The 26,616-nt window shown below is 39.6% G+C and overlaps 1 protein-coding gene across 2 annotated transcripts in view; it reads right to left on the bottom strand.

Annotated features, from left to right (window-relative positions):
* KIF18A (kinesin family member 18A) overlaps positions 1-26,616 on the bottom strand; it is a 28,859-nt gene that overhangs the window by 972 nt on the left and 1,271 nt on the right. The window contains exons 3-16 of one of the 2 annotated variants that reach the window (XM_064163849.1): positions 25,835-25,992; positions 24,704-24,808; positions 23,648-23,758; positions 21,690-21,887; positions 18,856-19,032; positions 17,561-17,635; positions 17,216-17,325; positions 15,802-15,964; positions 14,084-14,248; positions 13,314-13,435; positions 11,517-11,755; positions 4,571-5,054; positions 4,029-4,130; positions 883-992 (exon numbers count right to left, since the gene is read on the bottom strand). In XM_064163849.1, coding sequence (XP_064019919.1) covers positions 883-992; positions 4,029-4,130; positions 4,571-5,054; positions 11,517-11,755; positions 13,314-13,435; positions 14,084-14,248; positions 15,802-15,964; positions 17,216-17,325; positions 17,561-17,635; positions 18,856-19,032; positions 21,690-21,887; positions 23,648-23,758; positions 24,704-24,808; positions 25,835-25,992 — 2,319 coding nt within the window. Of the gene's footprint in view, positions 1-882; positions 993-4,028; positions 4,131-4,215; positions 5,055-11,516; positions 11,756-13,313; positions 13,436-14,083; positions 14,249-15,801; positions 15,965-17,215; positions 17,326-17,560; positions 17,636-18,855; positions 19,033-21,689; positions 21,888-23,647; positions 23,759-24,703; positions 24,809-25,834; positions 25,993-26,616 lie in introns of those variants that run through there. The other variant, XM_064163847.1, reaches the window with a different exon arrangement.

The following is a 26,616-nucleotide window of genomic DNA, read 5'->3' as shown; positions in this document are numbered from 1 at the left end:
CAAGATTTCCTTTTCAGAGCAGGTCTAAGAATTATATTTACACATATTTATCTCTATTGAAAGCCTAATTTCAACATGCAAACCACTCTCAGCTTTATAATTGAGTGTGCTAACAGTCTAGGAAGTCAGTTGACATGAGATACTATTAAAAAGGCACAGAAAATATGAAGATATAGAAATACATACAAGTTTATTACAGCAGAGTGTTGAAGAATGAGCACTGTCATTAGAACAAGTTCTTTAGCAGCAGAGTGGTAAAACACTGGAATGGGTTGCCCAGAGAGGTAGTTGAGGCCCGTTCCTGGAGATATTCAAGGTCAGGCTCAACAAGGCTCTGACCAGCATGATGTAGAAGATGTCCCTGCTAACTGCAGAGGGGATGGACTAGATGACTTTTGGAGGTCCCTTCCAGCCCCAAACTTTTCTCTAGTCCGAATCACAGAAGGTTTTGTCTATTTAATCCAAAATCATCTCTCCCTCTTATATCTGGTCATATTTCATTCTCCTGTAATATATACTTTTGAATATAAAATGAATCTTACATTCACAGTTAACCTGATGAGAAGATTTCTTGATAAGCCACACTTGGCAAAGAAATGTGGCAAGATCAAACTTGTCAACAAGAATACAAACAAGGAAGACCTTAACTCCTGGGAAAAGGTCTGCCCAACAAGCTTCTAGCAGTATTGGAGCTCTGTTTGGATACCAGCTAGATGACTACTGAGACACTCAGACTTAGTTTTCTTTAATGAACAAATACACTACTCAAACCAAAGTCTTGGGGTACTGATAGCAAAAGAAGTTAGCAAAACTTAATCAAGCTTAGCTTTGGAGCAACCAGTTACCAATGCTGTGCTGCTAGGGGTGGGCTCTGCTGCTTACCTTCAATTTTGGGTACTCGCAAAGCTCTATGGCTTAGAACCACCTCTTGTCGAGCACGTTTTGCAGAAATCAGGTCCTGTAGGTTGCCTAACCCAGTGTTTGATGTAGAGCTGGGAACAGAGTCAGAAGAGAGTTTGCTTTCAGAAAAATTATGCTGCATTACAGTACTTTAAGCCTTGGAACGTAGAAATACATTAAACTGTATTATCCAATTCATAACTGAATGCCCAGAACAAGCTAATTTGTGATGCATATATATGGATATTCTTCTCCTTTTTCCTTTTAAAAATTTACAAGAATGCTTCAACTGTGAAAATAAAAACTAATGTTGGCACTGATGCTCAAAGGCAGGCCAATATGCCAGAGTCGTTCTGGAAAGCGCAGAAGGCAGCCGCGTGGTCGTTGCACAAATAACACTAAGAAATAATCTTAACACATGTATGAAAACCTTGAGGTGACCAAGCTATGTTTATAGAATAAATTACATTTTTTTATTGCTACAATAATTTTTCTACAGCCTCCACAGTGGTTAGACAGGGCTGGTGTCATAGCAGACAATACTTTAGTTAAGCTGTAAGAAAGCTATTAGAGCCTCAAACTCATTCAGACAAACCCTCTATATTTTAAATCCTTTTATGTGACAGATTTAAAATCCACAGTGAAAATTATGAACCTATCTGATCTCCCCATTATACACTTGCCTTGCCAGCTTTCCCAGCTCTATTCTAAGCCAGCCTCATAAACAAGCTAATTCTATTTGTCAGATGTTTCTACAATTTCCCCCTCCTTTAATGATACTGTATTATTCCCACTTTATAGGCCCTTAACTTACACTAGTTTTCTTAATAATGATTGTCTGCCTAAAGGAGAATAAATTGCAAGCAGTAAAGACTCAGACCTGCCTTGTGCCAGCCCTGAGATCTATTCACATATGCTTCTTGGAAGAGAACTTATTTGCCTAAGAGTGTACTGCTACTTAGTGAAAGCAGCCTCTCTATTGCAATTGACCTGTTTCTTATCCCTTGTTCTAGCAATGTGGCTGTTGCAGGTGAAATTGCTAATGCAGAGGACACATGTAAGGTCTGTATCTTCATTCTACAGTTAGAAGTTCAGTCATTCATCTTTGGCATGAAAAGAAAAACCTTCTTCACAGCAAGGGTGATGGAGCACTGGAACAGGCGGCCTAGGTAGGTTGTGAAGTTTCTTTCTCTGGAGACTTTTAAAACCATACTGGATGCATTCCTGTGGGAACTACCTTAGGTGATACTGCCTTGGCAGGGAGGTTGGACTTGATCTCTGGAGATCCCTTCCAACCTCTTAGGTTCTGTGAAAGCAGGGAAAAATGAAGAAGAGACAGGAAAGGAGGTGCTATCTGAAAAAGAGACCATATTCCTTCCTTTCTCCACAAATAAGCAGTTTCTACTCTCTCTCTTCACCACCAACTGCTAGACAAAGCCATAAAGAAATCTGGTTTACAGATAGATTACTGTGCAAAGCTCAAAAAATAATACCCCTAAAAAGGAGTAAAAACTGTGTTTTTCCTGTAGTATTATTCTACACTTGGAAAGTGGGAAATGCATGTTTGAGACACAGAAGAAACAAGGTACAAGAAGCTAAAAATAGTCTTTTAGGAAGAGAGAAGGATGCTAAAGTTTGGAAATTACTACAGAGCAACTACAAAAATAAAAATTCTGAAGTCTGTCTTTCTTACCTCAAGATAAAATAATTCACACTCTCGAAGTTCCCATACTTCTCCCTAAAGAGAATCTAGAAAACTAGCTCAGTTTGAGAGAGTAAGGGATTTATTTTTCCAAATTCACATTCAGCTACCTGAAAAATAACTGAGCTGTCTCTTCTCTGTACTCAACACTGCTCAGGCCACACCTTGAGTACTGTGTTCAGTTCTGGGCCTCTCAATTCAAGAGAGATGTTGAGGTGCTGGAACATGTCCAGAGAAGAGCAACAAGGCTGGTGAAGGGCCTGGAACACAAACCCTATGAGGAGAGGCTGAGGGAGCTGGGGGTGTGCAGCCTGAAGAAGAGGAGGCTCAGGGCAGACCTCACTGATGTCTACAACTATCTGAAGGGAGGTTGTAGCCAGGTGGGGTTGGTCTCTTCTCCCAGACAACCAGCAACAGAACAAGGGGACACAGTCTCAAGTTGTGCCAGGGCAGGTCTAGCCTGGATGTTAGGAGGAAGTTGTTGGCAGAGAGTGATTGGCATTGGAATGGGCTGCCCAGGGAGGTGGTGGAGTCACCATCCCTGGAGGTGTTCAAGACAAGAGTGGATGAGGCACTTAGTGCCATGGTCTAGTTGACTGGCTAGGGCTGGGTCTTGGGTTGAACTGGATGATCTTGGAGGTCTCTTCTAACCTGGTTGATTCTATAATGATTCTACGATTCTCACCCTGGTGTAATTGTACCAAAACAATGAATATCACAGTATCATCAAGGTTGGAAGAGACCTCAAATATCAACAGGACTGGATGATCTTGGAGACCTCTCCCAACCTGGTTGATTCTATGCTATTAAATCAGGTAGATCTGTGGTCATCTAGGAAGGTTTTCTATTTCAAAGATGCTAATAAGCAAAGCAAAGTGCTTATGTTTACTCCATGTCCTGTGATCTACCTACTGGAACTTGTTCCAGCAGACTTTTTAAAGCATCAGTAACGAAATGGAAGCTCTTCTCCGAGCAGACCACAAGAATGAAGTCATAACAACCAAGACTGGAAATGAATTATCAGAAAAACAAAGGCAATGGCCACATAAGTATTGTTAAGTATTTTCTCTGCTTTCTATTTTGGTAGTTTCTAATGTGTTCCAGCAAAGGCATAACATTTTCAAATAAATTAGATTTTTAATTCATGATGGAATTTCTGTCTTCAGAGTCCTGTGTCATCTTTCTATTTTGAGTAGAGAGCAGATATGGGAGACTGGATATTAGTTTGCACTTGTTAAAACAACACTGATTCTATTCCACATGCCAGGAAAAAAGCAAAAAGATTCAAATATATCCAAGTCAGAACTTCTCATATGTAGGTTTAGATGACTTGTTTAAGAAGTTTGAACTACAATGCTGAAACTGAAGCAACAAACTAAGAGGTTAATACAAATTCCTTTGTATGGAAGAGTTAATTCAACCTTACCTTGATACCTTTCTTTTTCTCTCAGCAGCAGAAGTCATTGCCATATATGAGGGCTTCTCAAGAGCTGAAGTAAGATTTTTGTTTAATGTAGAGAGGCTGAGTCTGAAAATAAAGAATTATATTTTTGTCAAACCTGTTCTGGGTGAATAATCTTAAGCTGAAAACAATCTCAGCAACACTACTCCAACAGCTTTGCCAGACTTCCCATATACATGGCAGCTTTAATAACGGCATCTCAATATCAAAAAGGTTAAGGTATCCATTTTACAGACAGGAAAAGTAAGGCTTAGAAATAGTAGCTTGTCTACAGCATCACAAACCATTTCAAAAGCTCTCTGGTAAGCTTTCAGCTGCATCTGCTGTCCTTGACATACCACCAATTTCAAATAGCAGCCAAACTGAATGCCAATTAAAACAGAAGCTTTTAGCCTCAAAACCTCGGGTTTGCAAATCAGGTGGACACCAGTGGAAAACCCAGCTGTGAAGATAAACAGGACTGAATTGTTTGGGTAATATTATTTGCCTATAGAACTGGAAAATACCTCTGCAGAATGCTATTGCTGCATAGCTGTGACTCCTTCAGAGGTAGATCAGTAGATGTTTCAGCCATTTCATCTGTCCTTTCATGGAGAGTTGCTGTAGAGTGCACATCAGCTTCATCATGCTGTGCGATTGTGTCACACGTAGAGTCTGTAATACTTGGCTTTTTCTCTGCCCTGTCCATACTACATGCATCAACTTCCTCAAGACCTGTGAGGTGTAAAGCCTTCTTCACCACAGTCTGTGTGCAGTAGCTCTGCACTGGCTTTCTGCAGGACTCTGGTGTATACACAATAGGGCGGACCTCCTTGGTAAGAGAATCCTCCAGATGGTGAAGGCTGGACAGCTTGGATGCAGCAGGGCTTGGGACTGTGACTGCAGAGTCCATTAGCTTCCGTCTAGTTCTCTTCTGTTGTGGTACTGCACATTCTACTCTTGGCTGGGGTCTTTTGTTTGTTTCTTGTGATGGTGTACCTGAAGGTGTACCTGTGCAGCACAGGAAGCAGTAGTTAGCATTTACCTTCACCAACGAGTCAGAAACTTATAGTATAGTATCATAGTATCATAGTATCATCAGGGTTGGAAGAGACCTCACAGATCATCATGAACCATACTAAATATGTACTTGGCAATACTAACAAACACTAAGCTTCATGTGCTTGCTCTTTACTCTTGGCTTTAGGAGTACAATATTATGCTTTTGCTAAAGACTAACATCTCCTTTCAGAACATATTTTCTAGTCATCATAACCAAAAGTGAGGCCAAAACTTCCAGATTTTGATATCTTATATCCTTAAGCATAGCAATAAAACATTACCCAGGGATTCAAATCTGGTGTTGAAATAAGCATCCATTAAACATTTCAGGACACATTTTGAAGTATTAGTTTAGTAGGTTTTCCTCCTGCTTAAATGCACCTGAAAGTATGTGTTTCGGGAACACAAAAGGTAGAAGTCTATTTGTCTATTATATTAGGACAGGGAGGTTCCAGTTTCAGAAAGTTTGCTTACTGTAAGGCACTGAGGTTTTGCTAATGTCCTAAAGTTACTAGGAAGGAAGTCTGATGGAGAAGCATTTCAGCAAGTGCCAAGCTTTAGAAGCTTCTCCAGGCCTAAATACTGGAAGCATTTTGAAATTAACTGTAAGTGCGAGCATTTAAACCATGAACTAAATAGGTAAAGAACACCAAAGTCTTGCCAACATCAATAATTTGTTGAATTTCATCATGAGGAGTATTTCATACTGCGATACACTAATAGAAAGACAGTTGTAGCAAGTCTAAATAGGGCAAATAAGGTGTTAGTAAAAACCCAAACGTATTTTTAAGATCTGTTTCTGGAATTAACTTCATGGTAAACCAAAGTTAAAACTAAAAACTAGCTTTTCTTGGCAGTTTAGCACTGGTAAGTGTATAAAATATTCAGCAAATGTCCCTTCTCATAGCTTTTTATCAAGGAATTAAGTTGTTCCTAACACAGTAAACAAGAAAGCAAACCACCACATCACCAGCAACATCATGTTTAACTTGGTGCCACTAAATACTTGACAAAATCCCCAGTCAGCACTCCAATTGCAGGCTAGATTGCCATTATACACTACATGGCTTCAAACAATGATGATTTAGTATGAAGAAGCACAGCTAGAAAAACATTTGAACACAAAAAGGAGTGCCAGTGGTTTTATTTCCATCTTAGGAGAACAAGATACTGAAGCCAGTTACTAATTCATCTTAGGAGAACAAGATACTGAAGCCAGTTACTAATTGTGCAGGTGATTTTAAAAGCTACCATTAAACAGAATGGCCTCAGATAACAGCTGCCACAACCACACCAGGCCTAGATTTCAGACAAGTTCCAATGGTCATGCTGTCAAAAGGGACTCTCCTTAAAAAGTGCTTAATTACTTTTCCAAGTAACCTATTTCAATCACTCTCAAGGTTACTCAGTGTTATTTAAAAATGGCTATTTGGAGGCATACTTCAATGATGAATTGGATTCATTTCAACTGTTTGGGACAGAATAACAGCCAAGACTTCTCTTCTGAAGTTCATGTTAAGACATACATAAGAGGATTATTTCTGGAAACTGCTAAATTAAGCCTAGCAGATTCTTCTGCTAGAGCAACATCAAATATTAATGTACCCATTTCAATAAACATTTGTGGACTACCAATGGTTGATCCAATTCCAATACTAATTGTATATATCCATTCTTTTAAACAGACTCATGGAATCCCAAATTTCAAATGAGGTCTAGGGAATGCATTTCAGTCATTTAATATTCATGTGAGCCAATGGCATCACCGTGATGGCCAGTTTCACAAACAGCTGTGAAGTGGAAAAGGTTAGATTCCAGACTCCTCTTGGGAGTCCAGTGACCAGATGTACAACTTCATGCATTATGAAGAAAAAGAAATGAAGACTAAGCCATCAAGGGTAGCTTTATTTACTTCCATGACAGTGAAAAAGCAGCTCATTAAGAGAAACTTTTCCTCATTAAGAGAAATCTTTCCTAATTTAAATCAAGTCTTCACTGTTTACATAACTGCTCCCCACTTTTTCCTGCCATGCTCAAGAAGTTGACTGGACTTTCAGATGTTTCTGACAAGGAAAAATGGATGCATTTTCCTGTAAATCAATTCCATTCTCTCAACAGTAATGTACAGTAAAGCTTCCGGAAATGGGATGCCTGAAACCATGCCAAGAACTTTCCCATTCACAGAACTGCTTGTAAATACCCATCAGAGCTCTCCACCCAGCAGTCCTTACTCTGAATACTTGTGACTCTCCATTAGAATAACACTTAAGAAAAGGAGTCTTAACACTTGAAATGAACTTACATTGTTTTCAAAGCTTCTGCTTTACCTGATTACAGAGGGCAGAGTTAGAAGAGAATCAATCAGGTTGGAAGAGACCTCCAAGCTCATCCAGTCCAACCTGTCCCCAGCCCTATCCAATCAACTAGACCATGGCACTAAGTGCCTCATCCAGTCTTTTCTTGAACACCTCCGGGGACGGTGACTCCACCACCTCCCTGGGCAGCCCATTCCAATGGCAAATGCCTCTCTCTGTGAAGAACTTCCTCCTAACATCCAGTGTAAATGAGTTTGCACATTTATAGTATCATGGAAGCATGCACAAGCCTAAATCCAATTTTATTTTTTTCAACACATCTGTTTAAAAATAGAGAGAGTGGAACACCAGTATTTCCTTTACAACACAATTCTAAGTTCAAATTAAGGTCAGAACATGTACTATGGGTGGATGCTTCAAAGCATAATGGTGAAACAGTTTAAAAAACATATTCCTTATTAATATTGTGGAAAGCATGGTTAAGGCATGTTATGGAGATCCCATGTTAAGGCTCCATAACAAAGAGCAGAAATTCAGTCCTATTTTAAGTAACAGAAGTCAAATTACCAAGGAAAAGCCAAAGTTTGAAAAGAATGGTGACTACCCATAGTGGGATAACACCATGTACATTCAGAAAATAATTTCACTTGAAACTAATAATTCAAACCCTATGAGGAGAGGCTGAGGGTGTGCAGCCTGGAGAAAAGGAGGCTCAGGGGAGACCTCATTGCTGACTACAACTACATGAAGGGAGGTTGTAGCTAGGTGGGGGTTGGGCTCTTCTCCCAGACAACCAGCAATAGAACAAGGGGACACAGTCTCAAGTTGTGCTGGGGGAAGTCTAGGCTGGATGTTAGGAGGAAGTACTTCCCAGAGAGAGTGATTGGCATTGGAATGGGCTGCCCAGGGAGGGGGAGGAGTCACTATCCCTGGAGGTGTTCAATAAAAGCCTGGCTGAGGCACTTAGTGCCATGGTCTAGTTGACTGGCTAGGGCTGGGGGTTAGGTTGGACTGGATGAGCTTGGAGATCTCTTCCAACCTTGTTGATTCAATGATTAATACTGCATTGGAGATGAAATAACTTCCAATTTAATTCAAAAAATCCTGAAGTGGAAGAGGACTAAAAATCTCATCAATTAACTGCAACCAGGAGATTCAAGATGCTCTGCCCTTTACAGAACAGTCCTTGAGTCACTAGCTGTAGAGTGCACTGACATGCACTGCAAAACTGTTAGATAAGCTACTTGTCACAAGTAGCTGTGTTAAAGGTACTGTCTACATAACCCAAGAGGGTTGTTCCTAAAGAAATGATTTAGCTGCTTCAGTCTTTTGGGGGCAGTCCCTAGAAACAGAAAAGTCATTCATGGGTCTTAAAGAACTTCAATTTTTGCAGGTGGATTTTATCTGCAAGTTTCAAGTGTGTTAAAAAAGGTTCAAAAGCAATACATCATAAACCAGCAGAGCTAGCACACGTGCTTCCTCTAAGATGCTCTAGGCTCCTATTTCATGAAAGAAACATTACACTGCCACCAATTAACTTGTCTACACTCTCCCCCAGATTATTTAGAAAAGAAACCTCTGAGATAGTAACACAGAGTGACATATTTATATTGAAAGGGAGATGAAGGAAAAATGACTGCTTCAAACTTACAGCATGAAAAATAAGAATCAAATCACAAGGAATGAACTGCATTGCTCTTTCCTGCCAACACGCTGAAGTTGTGCAATTAAGCTGCATGTGAACCATTTTTTGTAAGGAATAATGACCCCTGTATGGCATGTGGCTAGTGTCTTGGGTTGTTTTTTCCATTTTGGTGCAAAACATTACTCCCTTCCCAACATCTTCAACAAATTATAAACAACAAAATGTCCATGTGCCAAAGGTGTGAGGGGATCTGTATAAATCTTCCCTTTCATTCGTTCACTAAGTTCTCAGGTCAGCTCATGCTAACAAGCAAGCATCCTTCTGAAACGACTTTTGGGAGAAGGAATTGGATTCTTGAATAGTTTTTTCCTCTTTAAAAGGAAAAGAGAAATGACTACATCCTCCCTATTTCTGATTGGGATGTTGCTTTTCATTTCCCCATGCTACATGTTTTTTTTTCCCCAGTTTGTTACCCATGTTTTGCCCAAGAAATGTATTTCCATAACAGTATCAACTAATATTTAATCCATTGTTTGGTTAACTCAAATTTAAAATATAAGAGCTACCTTATTTTTTGTGTTTAACAAAATAAACTAAGCTCTGATAAGCAGATGATTTCTGTCCACCCTGCCTCCCAAGATCTACAGAGATGACTCTGTCAACTCCAGCAGTATTTCAAGTTCAGTAGTCTAATTTCTTTTTCTGAGCAGAACTGCTACTGTTCTATTTTAATTATTAATGTAAATACTACATCTAAATAATTTTTGAGTTGTTCAGCCTACAGAAGAGTCTGAGAGGACCTTAGAGCTGCCTTCTGATACCTGAAGGGATCCTATAGGAAGGCTGGGAGGTACTTTTCATACAGGTGTCTAGCAATAGGACAAGGTTGGATGGGTTTAAGCTGAGGGAAAGGAGGTTTAGACTAGATATTAGGAAGTTCTTCATTACAAGGATAGTGAGACTCTGAATTAGGCTGCTCAAGGAGGTTGTCTCCTCCCTGGGGCTGTTCAAGGCCAGGTTGGATAAGGCCTTGAGCAGCTGAGTCCAGTTGAGAGGCATCCCTGCCCATGCTGAGGACACTGGAGTAGATAATCTGAGGTCCCTTCCAAACTAAGCCATTCTATGATTAATTTCTTCCTGTATTTAAGAACAGTTCCTAATTCAATTTGAAATTCAACTGTCTAATGTCAACTTCTCAGTACTTTAGCACCTAGCAGCAGTGCATTTTATTCTGTACTACTACCTACATCTAGAAGTTTTTGTACAGCAATAGCTACCTACTGAATATTGAGTTTTAACAGCAACAAGCAGTACTGAGAAAAAAGCTGCTGAAGAAAGCTTACGTTAGCTTAACAGCTTAAGCTGCCAATGAGAGAAGATTCTTCGTGAAAAATCAATTCTGGCAGTATCTGCAAAAATTGTCAACATATTTATACAACTGGAAAGCAGCAAATGGAAAGACCACACAATAAGATAAAGAAGGTAAAATCCTGAGAAGTGTCTTGTTAAAAATCATAACCTTTACAGGAAAGGTCACAGAATTTGGAGGGAAGTTATTTCCACTGTGTTTTCTCCTGCATCTAATAAGAGGGGTAAGGAAGTGAAAGTAATAGCTCTTATTTCCTTTCACGAAGAACAAGTAAACAACTGAAAATATCACAAAATATTTGTATGGACACCTTCATGCAGACACCATTCACAGCTGAAAAAGGTCCATCTTCACCCAAATGTGTGGGGCTCATTTAGTGATTATAGACATCAACCTTTAGAGCCTTCACAAGGTACACCTAAAACTGTGTCCGATGATGTTAATGAAATGAAATGTTTATGCCTTAAGTTCTCATGCAAAATGTTATTTTAGTGTTAATTTCAGTAAGAACCTATGTCCCCTTAAAACAGGGAGCTTTAACAATGGTGCAACAGAATTCATCAAGAAGTCTAACGAAGCTTACAAGCTATCAGGAACCAAGGATCACAGCAACAACCCACATACGACAAAACAGAATCTCTACAATCAATATTCAGTTGAAGTCAGTCATACAGTTTACTGAATCTGTATTTAAGTGTATCTCCCTGCCTATTCTGTCAGAAAAAAGTGTCTCTAAAGGGGAAAAGTATGAAAAAATATGCTTATTGATTTAAAATACATACCAGCTGGGAACATGGCTTCATTTTTGTCTCACATGTACACAACACCAATCTCCAAGTGAAAAACTTCATTGCACCTGCATCTTGAATTCTTGTGTTACAAGTGACTTAGCAACTAAAGTAGTAAACTTATTTGCAATATCCAATTAAGAATGGTAAGTAACCTATGCAAAGCAGGTTTAAAGCTCAGTTTTGCACTTGGCTTGAATATTTACAGAAGCTTGCATCCAGTGTTTATGGATGATAAACAGCTTTTGCAAGAGGCAGCTACAAACATTTCCAACTAAGAACAAATATACTCACGGCAGGGGGTGTTTTGTCTGGTCACGAGTTGTGGGAATGCAAGCAGAGCTGACAACTTAAGTTCACCGTTCTGATTTTGGTCCTGTTCTTCAGTCTGGTCAGCCCAAACTACTGATTTCTGTCTTTGAATCAGCTGCTCAACCTCCCCAAATTCAGTCTCAGTTAAATTATTTGTCAGCCCAGCTTCTTTCAAAGTCAGATATTGTTGGCGAAGAACTGGAAGCAAAGTATTTAGTACCCTGTAAAGCAAGAGAAAAGACAAACATGACTAAATCATAAGTGACCTGATCTTTGCCAGCACTGTCACTGTTGGCCCTTTTCTGCTCCTGATAAGAAATTTACTTTATTTGGGGAGAAAAATCATAATACTTAGAGGAAATAATTGTGACTGCCCCTGCCCATGGCAGGGGGATTTGAAGTAGATTATCTTTAAGGTCTCTCCCAACCCATTCTATGATTCTTCTCTTTTGCAAGATTTTGTATTTGACTCTAAGCATTTATTAGGTATAGTTTTTCATCAGAGTCTAACTTCTTTACTCCCTCAACCACCACAGAAAGAGAGTATCCTGACTGAGTTCTGTCTTTGAAATCAGGTGTCAGATCAATTAAGAAGAGTACAAAACCAAAGCATGTGGTTAAACCAGGCAATTCTTAATTGGATATGCATAAAACCCCACTAGAACTAGTCCAAACAAAATTATTTTTAAGATCCTAGCATCTAAAGAATGGAGTTCATGAATTCAGATCCATTTACAACTGCACATCAAAGCAACAAGTTTAGAAATTCTACCCAAACACAGGAATTTATTACCTAGGGAGCCAGCAGCAAGACTAAACAGTAGGTTCAGCCAATAGCTGAGGGTTATATACAGAAAAAAACTAAAGGAAGCAATTTTCATTGCTAACAATGAAGATTTAAAAGTTCTGCTCCCAGTTCTGCAGGTTTGAACTTTTGTCTTGTTTATGGAAAGAGTCTTTTCTCCAGAAGAGGAAGAAAAGCTATTTCATTTTAAATGGTTCAACTGTAAGCTTAATACATTTATTTACTGAACATTTGTGATTACTTCCTATTTTTATGGCACACATTGAAAGGTAGTCTCCAGCATTTTCAGAAGACAGAGCTGATGCTTACCTGCACTTTCAGCTTTTTTGCAGTCTGCCTATCTACATAGGAACTTACTAGCAACAAATTTTGATATGGAAAATGTCTACAGTGCCAGAAATTGAGAGAACATGAACCAATAAAAATCAATACTGCTGTTCAACACACAAGGCACCACGATCTACTGAAGAATTTGTAAGAACTATGCAAAGCAGCAGAACAAGGGGACACAGTCTCAAGTTGTGCCAGGGAAAAGTATAGGCTGGATGTTAGGAAGAAGTTCTTCACAGAGAGAGTGATTTCCCATTGGAATGGGCTGCCCAGACTGGTGGTGGAGGCACCATCCCTGGAGGTCTTCAAGAAAAGACTGGATGAGGCACTTAGTGCCAAGGTCTAGTTGACTGGATAGGGCTGGGGGATAGGCTGGACTGGCTGATTTTGGAAGTCTCTTCCAACCTGGTTGATTCTATGCACTAAACAGGAACAGGAAGCATTAGCAGTTTCTGTTTAAAAACAGTGGATACAGAACAAAATTTATGAACTGATTATTTCACAAGCAAAGCACAATCCTAAGTTTCTTTCAACCTTCTCAAACTTTCCTTCAGTTTCAACTACAGCTAAATTCTTTATGTATGTCTTCTGAAGTTACCAGTGTCAGAATAGATGGCTTATGCCTACTGTGAAACCATACTTACTTTTCTGTCTGCTTATAATGTTGATCTTGAAGGGACATGAGAGAGAAAATGTGCTCCATCTGGGCTTTCAGATCCTTCACTTCCAGGTTTAAATGGCAACACCGCAGATCTTCAGAGAGTTCCTTGGGAAATTAGCAAGAAAAAGCCAAACTAAACAATTGCACATCAAAGTATAATGAGAAACTAAACTTTAAACCGAGATGGATTTTTTTTTGCCAGGCTAAGAATTAGGTTGCTACATGGGTCAATAAGCACTGGGAGCTACTGCAAAAGGCAAGATTAAAAGTGTATGGCTAGGAGCAAGTTGAAGACCAGTAGCCATCTAAAGCACTCAGACATAGCATACTTGTTTCTCTTCTAGCACACTTGTATTGCACAAGTAATGAAGTTCTCTACAGTGAGGGTGGTGAAACGCTGGAATAGATTGCCCAGTGAGGTTATGGATGTTCCTTCCCTGGAGATGTTCAAGGCTAGGTTGGATGAGGTCTTAAGCCACCTCTTCTAGTGGGCGACATCCCTGCCTAAGGCAGGGGGCTGGAACCAGATGATGTCTGAGGTCCCTTCTAACTTAAACCATTCTACAATTTTAAGTACTTACAGGACAGAAGATCATAAGCTGGCTAACACTAGACTGTGAAACCAGAAAGAATGGTCCAAGTCATGAGCAGAAGCAAGATGGAGGAGGAAAATAAAGCAAAATCAGTTCCTAACTGCTGTCAGTCGATTCCTACAGCATGTGGAATCTGCTCTTGAAGTAAAAGGCTTTTTACCTTTGGAATTGCCTCATCTGGACTCAGAAGCCGCATTTCATTCTCAACACGATGCAGCCAATTGGTGTTTTCCTCAAAATGTCTGAGATGCTCTTCTCTCTTCTTCTGCATGTGTATGTTGTGGGTTCTAAGCATTGCAAGCCTTTGATCCCTCTTGCAAGTGGCCTAAAAAGAGCATCATTTAAGGGGTAAAGTTCAAATTGTATTTTTATAGATAGTTGTTTGCCAACTTTTTTTTTCCACTTTGTCTATTGAGCTGGCCATAAGCTGCAAACATTTGCATTGGCTTGAAGTAGTAGGTTCTCTTTACAGGCATTACTGAACTGCATTTACACAACTTCAATTTTTCTACCCCTGGAAGACAGAGCCTACAGTCATTTGATTGCGCCTTTAAAGTATACTACACTGGAGTTAATCAATTTCTGCCCTAGGCCACGATTATCTCAAGTTAAAGAGAGACTTGGAAAAGCTACATGTGCACATAGAAACACTTCTACATGAGACAGCTTAATAATTTCTAGTAATTCAGATGTGAGCAGTCACTTTGGTAATCAAATGACCAGATTCCTAATTAAAACACAATTTGTTCTAAAGCAGCTGGAAAAGAACATAGATGCATTTACAGGACAGCATCTCTGGATCCTTAATCTGTCACATCTGTAAGTTAACCACGGGCAAACCCAGCCTTTGAGTGCAGCACTGCTAATACTTGAAGTTAAAGATCAGCTCAAACTTTTCCAAGTAGAGAGCATGAATATGTAACTCCTCATTATGAGTACAGATGCAGCTATGCTCCATTGTAAACAGCATTTACAAGTATGGCACAGATAGAAACACCAAAGTAATCTTTTTCTATGGCATACAAGAGAATTCTAGAACGCATTAGTCACTTGAAATATCTTCATTAATGACAAGCAAAAACAAGTGATATTTTCACTCTGACATTTATCTAAGGACCAAATTTCATGTGAATCACTGGGGAAAAATAGTCATATGGTGAACTCATTTCCAGCCAAGTACAGTTGCTGTGACTAAGCAAAACCAGCCTCATCCTCAACTTCATACGTACATAAAATATATATTCCTTTAACATGACTTCTAGCGGAAAAAGTAAAATATCTAACAGTGGTTACTTATTAATACTTGGATTCTTCTAGAAAGGCACAAGCATGTGTCTTAATGTTCTACAGCAGCAGCTGTAGAACTACTTAGAGTTCAAGGCAATTCAATGTAATTATTTCAGTTCATATGACGGTGGTCCTTAAGCAGCCATTGTCCTGGTGACAACTGAGAAGACCAATGGTAAGAATCTATCTTGTTTAGCACATGGTTTAAGCTTTCCTCACAAAACAAAGGGATTACTCAGCTTGATAACAGCTTTGATGGCTGTACCATACAGATGTTCCCAGTTCAAAACATGGTACAAGAATGACTCTAAGTCTAAATAGGTCTAAACTAAATATAACAATCAAACCTACATAAAGACAACTTGGAAAGTTACCACAACGAAGCAGGAATAAGGACTCCATTTTGTCTAAGTGTGGAAGAGACAATACACCTGGCATTACTACTCCATTTTCTGTCATTTCATGCCATTAACAGAACAAAACATTATCTAAAGGACAATCAGTAAGTCAATATTTAATCAAAATTCATACATGAATACACTAAAACAAAGACAGATGATACCTTCTGTGACATCACAGAAAAAACCTCACCCTTTCTACTCTTTCTTCAGAGCATAACAGTTGAATTTGCTCATGACACTGATTCTGGTAATGTGTCTTCAGTTCATTTTCTTTCAGTTTCATCTCCAAGATGAGGTATTCTTTCCTAATTTCCTCACGGTTTGCAAACACACTTTTAAGGATTTCTTTGTATCTGTAGAACCAAAACACAAGAATAAACAATTACTGAGAAATTTATGGCCATCTCCTTTACAAAGGGAACCTTGGATCCCAAGCACTAAACAAAGGATCAGCATATAAAAGTAAAGATTATGTACTTGGGCTGGAAATAAGAATGACCTCTTCAAAATGTCATTTAACAGTGGCTTAGAAGGCAGCTGGAGAGGGACTGTTTCCAAAGGCCTGCAGTAATAGAATGAGGAGAAACAGTTTGAAATCACAGAAAAGTAGTTTTAAATTGGATGTTACAAATTCTGCACCATGAGGGTGGTAGAACACTGGAACAGGTTGCCCAGGGAGGTTCCCCATCCCAGGAGATATTCAAGGTCAGGCTTGACAGGCCTTTAGGCAACATGATCTAGTTGAGGATGCCCCTGCTGACTACAGGGGAATTGGACTAGATGACCTTTGGAGGTCCCTTCCAACACAAACCATTCTCTGATGCTACATTCTATGAAGATGATGCTGGAATTCAGACTATCTGGAACTCCTTTGCATAAGTCTTACCTCTACCTCCAGAGGAGAGTAACTATATTGTTTACTACTTATACCAACTTAAACAGCTGAGATTACTGTTGCAATGAACACACTTTATTACTGAAATCCTGAGGGAATAGGTCAGGCTTCTATGTATGACCATGGATAATCTAGAACATTACAATCCAAGCATTCTCTGATCAATGAATCTTGTCATGGAACATGTTCAGCATTTTGAGAACACATTTTAGAGGCCTTGTCCGTGACCAATTCTTGACACAGAGAGAATGAAATAAAAAGAGCAAAGCCACACAGGACAAATGTTGGAACTGTCAGTATGGCTTAAGAAACCTACACACTTGAAAATTAACTTTCAGTAACGTAAATAAGAAGTTTGAAGACTTAGGAATATCAGTAAAATCCTCCAGTTAAGACTCCTCTGTAGATGTATTGCTACTGTAGTCAACTTTTTCCTCTTCAAGTAGATTAGATTTCTTCATAACACTCATACTTAACACTACAATTTGTTACATTTGCAACCCTATTTCAAACCATACAGTATGTGTTTCATTTCAAATCCACCACCACTACCATGCTGTCCTGAAAAGAACTAGTAGGTTACAGATCACCACATCTAGTCTAAGTAAAACAACATTAAAAATAAGTAAACCAAAACTGAGAAAAGTTAAACACTTTTGAAGGAAAACAAACTGGAGTTTTGAAGTAAGATTGCAGTATGATTATTTACCTTTCTATTTCCATTTGCTGGTTGTTTGAGAGTCTTGCAGCATTACAATTTCCAGGAAGACTTGCTTGCTTTTCTTCATATTCTCTCAGTTTCTCTTTCAACATTAGGATCTACAACAAAACAAAAACTTCTGGTTGGAACATGAACTTATAATTGTGTTTGTCCTAAAGAGATTTAGAAACATAGTAAGAATGTCACCTACTGCCAAGACAAAAACATTTTTCTTACTTCAGAAAGACCATGGGAAAATTAAACCAATATTGCCTTCTAGATTCAATCCCATAAACATGCTTTTTGTACTCAAGGTTTCAAACTTTTTAACAAGGATTTTTGTCTTAAACATACCTCTTTCTTTTGTTCATCACAAATTCTAACATAATGGCTTATGTGACTGTCCAAATCAACAGTATTGCTCTTCAGCTGTTAAAAGAAAGAAAACAAGTTGAGAATCCTGAAATGCACGACAAAAATGACTCCCATCTTCTGCAGTCATTTGTTGTGTACTCCTGTCTATGTCATTTCCTTCAACAGAACAGTTAAAAAAAAATACATTTACAAGTGCAAGCACATTTTGCATTTATTCAGACTAATTTTACTATTTAATGTGTGTTTTGTGTGTATTTTAAAGTATGCAACAGATGAGAAGTAGTAAATTCCATATTAGGTTTAAGTAATCAGGAGCTACAATCCATAGGATTATGAAACCCCCAGAAAAATAGGAAGCCGAAGACAAAGCACCCCAAGAGCTTTTTCATTTATCAGGTTAATCTCATTGATCTTGGCTCTATCTGCTACAAACCTGGACTGACTTTGAACAACTGCTCAGCCATTTCTTTAGTATGCTTTACAGTTCTGAGGAAAGCAATACTAAGATACTGAAACTGTCTGAATTCTACCAACTGGTGATTATTTCTTAACTTGATGGTCCTAAAAAGAGACTCTTTCAAGCTGGCAGCATGATCCTATTAATTAAGAAGTTATGTTGCTTTTAGGCCAGAACTAGCATCAACTACATCTCTCAAGTATGGAAGATATGACAATAAGGAATTAATAATTTTGAGACTGGAATAAAGGAAATTTTCATCATAGAATCAGTCAGGGTTGGAAGAGACCACAAGGATCAGCCAGTTCCAAACCCCCTGCCATGGGTAGGGACACCCTTCCCTAGAGCAGGCTGGCCACAGCCTCATCCAGCCTGGCCTTAAACACCTCCAGGGATGAAGCCTCAACCACCTCCCTGGACAACCCACTCGAGGCTCTCACCACTCTCATTATTCCTAATGTCCAATCCAAACCCCACCATCAAAAGCTGGTCATGTGTTAGTAAATATTTGGACATCTTTGAACATAAACTGGGTTTTTTTTTTGCAGATACGGTGAAAGGACCCAGGCAGGGTCACCTACTGTAACAAGGCTGAGCTTTCAAAAGGCAGTCTTGAAAAGCATCCAACATATCTCAAACTCAGTGCTACACAACCAGCCTCCATTTTCAACATACTTTAGCAAGTCTTGACTGTCACATCTAGAATAGCCATGATGAACCAGAGATTTTGCTGGCAAAATCTAATACAGTAACTTGCCTTTTTTAATGCTACATTATTATACTTTGACAAAAGGTCAACAAATACCAACATACTCACCGAAGACTTAATATCCTTTGCCCTGTTTGCATACTTCAGGGTGTTGTATGTGTCATCATAGAACATGGAAGATGGACTAACAGCAGCTATCATTATCGTTCGGCAGTTTCCTCCCAGAGAGCCTTTCAACAATCGAGTAAGTTTGCTGTTCCGATAAGGAATGTGCTGTTTCTTATTCTAAAAGGAGAACATTTTCATAGCTTAGTCAGCTGCATTTAAAATATTCAGCTATCTAAAAGTCTGCTTCGGAATTTCAACAATCCTACAAAACACAACAAACCGTTCTGGAAGTTTTCCTTGCCATAACAGGCATATTTCAAATGGTTTTAATTCTGAGTGGTTTATATCTGTTATAAATGTGTTAGCTAGGTTATTTTTGACCATCTGAATGTGCAACAACTATTTTTGTGGTATGGACAGCTAAGGGAGAAGGTGGATTGCATTAAACTAGGAGCAGGTGTTGATCTGCTGGAAGGTAGGAGAGCCCTAGCCAGGCTGGATGGGTGGGCAGAGGCCAATGGGATGAGATTTAACAAGGCCAAGGGCAGGGTTCTGCACTTTGGCCACAACAACCCCAAGCAGCGCTATAGGCTGGAGACTGAGTGGCTGGAGAGCAGCCAGGAGGAAAGGGACCTGGGGGTACTGATAGACAGTAAGCTGAAGATGAGGCAGCAGTGTGCCCAGGTGGCCAAGAAAGCCAATGGCATCCTGGCCTGCATCAGGAACAGTATGGCCAGTAGGACAAGGGAGGTTATTCTGCCCCTGTACTCAGCACTGGTCAGACCACACCTTGAGTGCTATGTCCAGTTCTGGGCCCCTCAATTCAAGAAGGATGTTGAGGTGCTGGAACGTGTCCAGAGAAGGGCAACAAAGCTGGTGAGGGGCCTGGAGCACAAATCCTATGAGGAGAGGTTGAGGGAGCTGGGCCTGTTTAGCCTGGAGAAGAGGAGGCTCAGGGGTGGTCTTATTACTGTCTACAACTACCTGAAGGGGCATTGTAGCCAGGTGGGGGTTGGCCTCTTCTCCCAGGTAACCAGCAATAGAACAAGGGGACACAGTCTCAAGTTGTGCCAGGGTAGGTCTAGGCTGGATGTTAGGAAGAAGTTCTTCCCAGAGAGAGTGATTGGAATTGGAATGGGCTGCCCAGGGAGGTGGTGGAGGCACCGTCCCTGGGGGTCTTCAAGAAAAGACTGGATGAGGCACTTAGTGCCGTGGTCTGGTTGATTGGATAGGGCTGGGTGCTAGGTTGGACTGGATGATCTTGGAGGTCTCTTCCAACCTGGTTGATTCTATGAAACTATTTTCAGTTTGCAGAATTTTTGGGGGATGAGTTTCAACACGGCCAAGAGCCAGGTCCTGCACTTGGGTCACAACAACCCCAAGCAACACTACAGGTTGGGGCAGTGTGGCTGGAAAGCTGCCTGGCAGAAAGGGATCTGAGGGTTGTAATAGACAGGAGCTGAATGAGCCAGCAGTGTGCCCAGGCAGCAAAGAATGCAAATGGCATCCTGGCTTGGATTGAAAATGCTGTGGCCAACAGGCACAGGGAGGTGATTGTTCCCTTGGACTCTGCTTGTGTTCAGCTTTGGGCACTGCAATAGAAGAGAGATGTAGAGGAGTTGGAGAAGGTCCAGGAGGGGGCAACAAAGCTGGAGAAGGGCCTGGAAAATAAGGCTTATGAGGAGCAACTGAGGGAGCTGGAGATGGTTAGTGTGAGGAAGAGGAAGCTGAGGGGAGACGTCACAGCTGCCTACAACTATCTGAATGGACATTGTGGAGAGGCTGCTGCTGGGCTCTTTTCACAGGTAATTGGAGACAGAACAAGAGGGAATAGCCTCGAGATGATGAGGTTTAGAATGGACACAAGGAAAAAGTTTTTCATGGGGAAGGTTTGAGGTGGATTTTGTTGATTAGTGTTATAGGGTGGACTTGGTGACCTTGAGGGGCTTTTCCAACCTGGCTGTTTCTGTGGTTCTATGACTGAGGCCAGGAAGTATCTCTCAAAATAGAGTTAGTCCCATCCCTTTGCTCAAAGCAGAGTAAGCTGCCAAGAACTAAGCCCATTTGGGTTTTCAGCACCTCCAAGGATGGAGATTCCACAACCTTTCCAAGCAGCCCAAAGCCTGAGGCTTTTTTACATTTGGATCTACAGAATCTTCATATTATGGTACAGTTAGGTCTCCACGACCCAAATCTCACACCAAATAAGTCATTGTGACAAATCTTACTCGTGGTCTATTTCAACATCAGCGGGAAGAATGCTCATTTTCCCCAAGGAAAATTGCTAGCTGACCAGAAGGACAAAACAGGTTCAGTTGTAGGCAGTGGACTTCCTTTACTAAAACCTTCCGGACTTCTGCCATTCTCCTACACAACCGTTACCACTCCTTCCCTTTGAGCTGGTGAGCCAGATTAGAAGATCTGTGAGCACAGAGTGAGGGTGTGGTGGGAGATGCGTGTGGATGCATGCAAGAGCACAAAACCCCAACTTCAGGTGTTTTCTCTTATAAAAGCCTCCTTCTCTAACACTGAAGGGCCTAAACCTCTGGAAAGATATTTCTTCAAGCTTCCTCACATATGCTTGATTTTGAAAAAGGTGGGTAACAAAACCCAGGTACATTCATCTTTTACACTACTCTTTGGTAACAGCACATTATTTTTGAGAACCCCTTTGGGACTGCCTCTCAGCCATCAGAGAGCACGAAGGAGACAGAAGTAAACTTAAAAGGAAGATGATGCAAGAAGCATGAGTGCAGTTGCCATTTCTCAACAAGAGCTTACCACGTCAAGCAAGTTTTCAGAGCACTACAAGGTGAAGAGTGCACAGCACATACCTTGGAATCTGCCAAAGCATTGATGACATTTCCCAGAGCTAGCAGGGAGCGGTTAATGTTTGTTCCTTCCCTAAAACGAGCCCCCTTGGCATTGGTTGCACTGGCACGTTCAGATCCCGCCAGGTCAATGAGAGACATTTTGGCGATGCGGACATTTTGAGTAATGCTAGCTGTTTTATCTTGCTGCCTTAGATAAATCTACAATGAAAAAAGAAGAAAATCATTAAGCAGCTACTAATCAGTCTGTTGTTACTCTAGGCTTAAGTTTACATTATTGGAATCCCTCTTAGAAGGTAAGTTAACTCTTTCAGTGCATACCTAACACCCAACAGGGAAATTAGCCTAATGGAAAAGAGCAAATCTGTTTGTGACATCTCAAACTCACCTGTTCCAGGTGTTAGTAGAGAAAAAGCAGCAGTATGATTGCACTAGTTCTGGCTGTGGTGGAGTCACTTTTCTGTACAGCAGCCCACATGGTGCTTTCAGACTTGAGGGAATGTCAATACCAAACCACTGTTTAGCTTTTACTGAACAGCTGTTGTGCAGTGTCCAGGCAATGAGTAAGAGCTTGCAAGGTGACAGCTAAGACATCTGACCACCAGCAACAGCTAAGACATCTGACCACCAGCAACCAAATTTCTCTAAAGTAGCCATTGGCTGAAGATTGGTCAGGCATCAGGCTGCTGGTGGCAAGTGACTGCCTGCTCTGCACTCAGATAAACTACAAGGTACTTCCCTCTCACTTTTTCGCTTTTATTTCTCTCCTCCATCCTGATGCAGAGAACTGAGCAAGGAACTACACTGGGGTTCATGCCAGTGGCAAAGACTAATGAACTTGAAACAAATTTCATAGCTGAAAGAGCTTAAATCTTCTCCACTCCAGATCTGCACTATGTTACTGCACTTTAAACTGAAACACAGTGTTCTTTAAAGGCACCTTTAAGAGTTTCCATGCAGGGGTAAATCTTCAAAAAGGCTGGATTTTCAGTAATTTAGGCTTCACTGTTACTGTCGTGAATAAGGGAAAACAATACTTCCTGCTGTCAAAAGACAAATTACTCCAGGGTCTTTTGGAAAGCTGAGACACCTGCAAACACTTGTTCTCCTACATCCTTTTTTTCCTGAAATTTTCACAGTACAGGAGATGGGTAAGGAAGTTGTGCTTCCTTTTGCTTGTGAAGGTATTTCCTCAGGCTTACAAGGAAGCAGGCAGAGTAATGCTTCAATTAGAATTCTGGTGGTCCTTTAATGGCTTTCACCTCATACATAAATTTCCCTTTCTTGTGTTGGCCATGTGTAAGGTTAAGGGTTACTCAATTCCATGAATACATTTGCAGACACTAAACTGGGAAAGACTTGCCATATGCATAAGGTGATTGACTAATGAAGACAGCATCTCACCAGTTCTGTAGCTTTAAGCTCTGTGCAGGATAAGTTAAGTCTTCATAGTGATTTGTAACAGAAAAAAAACTGCAAGTATTAGGAGTGAAGAAAATTATCTTGGTAAAATAGTTATGCAAGGCTGCAAGTGGTTTAACAGAACCCAGTAACTATCATTAGTGAAGGTGGAAAAGGTGGAGGGACAGCTGATGTATGTTGCATGACTCAAGCTTTTATAAAAATTCAGAAGATACAGGAAATGCCCCAAAGCAGAATCTTTTCTCTTTTTTTGTCTGTCAGCAGAACTATGTGCCAACTGGGATTTTACTTTCAGATGCAGTAATTGTCTGACCTAGATAGAGATTTCAAACCCAAGATAGACGGTACACTAAGGCAAAACTTTCATTTCTAAAAGTCAGCTCACAAATATCCTGGGCCAAAACTGTTACTACTTCGAGTAACTTCCAGAAGACATCTTGCTCCAATGAACTGAACAACAAGAACCAAAGCCAGCATAAAACATAACTGACTTTCTGCAAACAAGGCTTAAACCCCACTCACTTTTAAATGCGTCTTACCTGGAAGATGGCATGAGACCGAGAAGAGGAAGCATTGACATCTGTAGGATGCTGTGTTCTATTTCTATTTCCATAATCCAACATTTGAAGGATCTCCTCTGCAGATTTAGGCTTCAGGAGTAGAGCACAAGATAAATGCATCTTTAGTTGGTTTTATTTTTTTCATCAATTATAGGAGATTCTACAATAATTATAAAATACACTAACATTCATCTTGAAGAAAAACATGTAAAGGAACTTCTAGGAAACTAAAATGTTATGTAAGAGAACTTCCTGGTTTGGAATTGAAGCAATTCAAACATTCACAGCTAAAAATGCAAAATACAAGCACTTAAGAGCTGCAGAAATTGAAAAATCAGATTTTTTTAGTAAAGAATTTTAGCTAATCTGCAAAGGTTCTCCATAGTTAGATGCTACTTTGACACATTTTTCTTGCACCAATGTATGAACAAGGTACTTTTTTTCCACCCACAAAACCCAGGCTTTGTGAAAGTGTTCATGGAGGGAACCAACTAGTAACAGTGTTTTCTAATGAATCATTACTCTGTACCCAAAAGTTGGAAGCTACAGTAAAAAGCTGCAAGAAAATAGATCCACAGGGAAGGATTTTCAGGTTGGAAAGCTAAGTTCTGTCATGGACTTCAAATATTTGCTATACTGGCATAGAAAAAAGTAATTTAACCTGAAACTTTTCAGATATGTTTATGTAAAACCCATCTGTCAAGGCACTGAAAAAAGTTAATTTCTTAAACAAACAGGTGTTTCAACCAAAGCCCCAAACCTTCCAAAACCTGGAGATAAGCATCAAATCAATAGCCCTTTACAATAATAAGAGATTAATACTTTTCTCCATTTGTATTTAGGGATATTAGCAGCTTTCCCCACAACATGCTCCTGAATCAATATTTAGGTTTGCCAGTTTAAGTGCTTGTGAGGGTGGTCAGAAAAAAGCCTACTAGAAAGTTAAGTTGCATAAAACTTTCACAGATAAATGAGAACTTCACTGCCTTCCTAAACACTGTAAGGCTTGCTGAATTTCAATATTTCTCTACATACCTGATGTAATGTTAGCCCTTGAACTACCACCCCTTTCTCAGCATCTTCACGAACAGCTAGAGGCCCCGAGTTTACCAACAGGTCACGAATCTGTTCATTGTAGACCTTTGAAAAGCAATTTAGAAGTCATTTAATAAGACTAAGCTGTCATACCTGACAAGATTAAACTTAACTAACCAGAAATCATCACTCTTTTTTCCACAGTTCTTTAAGAACAAAGTAAAAAACAATTCATTCTGTGGAATTTTGGACAACTTCACTATATTGGGCTTGAAGCACTCAGTTAATTCAGTTTGCATTAATATTGTTAGCCATTTAAGTGGGAGCTACTCCTTTATAGAAAATAACCTTTATAAAAAGACTTGTTTTACAATGCAGTTTTTTTGCAGCAATCATGAATCTGTTTTCTGTCTTTATTACACTTCAAAAATCAGTGAAAATTCTTAATCCTAATGTACTACTGTTAAAGTTTTTAAGCTATCTTACTCCTTAGTCTACGGACACACTTAACATGACAAAGGGCAAAGCAAACATCTGTTTTCTCCCTTCCCTCCCTCTTCTATTAAATTTTGGAGAGAATTGGAATTAGGAATTTTATATTTATAAAAGACTATTTATAAAACCAGAACTGCAATACAGAAAACTTGAAGAGGGGAGAGAGAAAAGTGAAAAACCCCCAAAAGAAATACTTTTAAAGAGCTAAACATTGGCATTGCAGTTCTAATTCAAGGAGCTCCACTACAGCTCAGATAAAATAAACTGAAAATATTTTAAACCACAATTTAAAAAGGATTAGACATCATTTTGCTGTGCAATTTCACAATGACTGTAGGATTTTTATTGCAAGGTCTTGAAATATAATCCTGAAAAGCTATTTTCTTGTACATATGTTCAGTAGGATGTAACTGATCAGCAAGACAAAAATGATCAAAATGCTTTATGAATATACTAGAAGAGGCTGCCAAGTTTGGGGCAGCCTTCTCTAAAGTTGTAGCAGGTGCCTATAAATGACAGCCAATTGGTTGAGCACAGTTCAGTTCCATTCCTATCAGAGATAGTTTGTAAAGATGCAGGGAAAGGCAAAACCATTTTGTCTTTATTAAAAGCCATATACCAACTGCAGAAACTCACCTCTAAATAAGAGACGGCAACATTGCATATTTTATCTTCTTTTATTTGATCTATGCAATTATAAAGAGCCATCATGGTTAAATACATCACTCCAGGATCTTCGGGGGAACCTAACATTGTGTGAGTCTTTCCAGCCCCCGTTGCACCATAAGCAAGCACTAAGTGTTCAGGAAAAAAAAACAAAAACAAAATAACAATGACACAAATATATAGTGTACATCAGTAAATTAATCAGAAACACAAAAACCAAATGGACATCCACAGGCTCCTGTCATTCTGCACAGCTCTTTCCATAGAGAGATCAAGTTTCTTAGGCTTTACTTCTTACAAATGCTAGTTAAAAGAAAAATAAGTTTTTAAGTGTTCAGTTCAAAATTAATTTCCTAGCAATTAACATGGAAGTATTATTTGCTTGCTGTCAGCTTATTGCAGGTAGGTATTTAATTTCCTCACTGCATTCCACTTGACAATTAAAAAGCCAAGCTGTCTTCAAGACGACTCACAAGGCAAGAGTGTCATAACACAGTGACACAGCTGTCTCGGGTTGAATAGCTCTTCCCACAGGATTCTCCTCATCAGCATGTACACTTCAGATAAAACACTGAAGTCTGTTATAACCCTAACATGAATTCATTTACAAAATAGAGCAAACTTCCATGCACTAAGCTTCTTATATTTACAGAAATCAAAACGCTTTATTTACATCTCAGCCTTAAGAGCTCTGCAGCAATGAGTGGTAGAAATTTTGAAGTCCTCCTCTTATTGAAAAACAATAAAAAGCA

This window comes from Pogoniulus pusillus, chromosome 24 (assembly GCF_015220805.1).
Source record: "Pogoniulus pusillus isolate bPogPus1 chromosome 24, bPogPus1.pri, whole genome shotgun sequence".
Taxonomy (NCBI): Eukaryota; Metazoa; Chordata; class Aves; order Piciformes; family Lybiidae; genus Pogoniulus; species Pogoniulus pusillus.
Note: the sequence above shows the minus strand (reverse complement) of the source record. Positions and strands in the feature narration are given on the sequence as shown.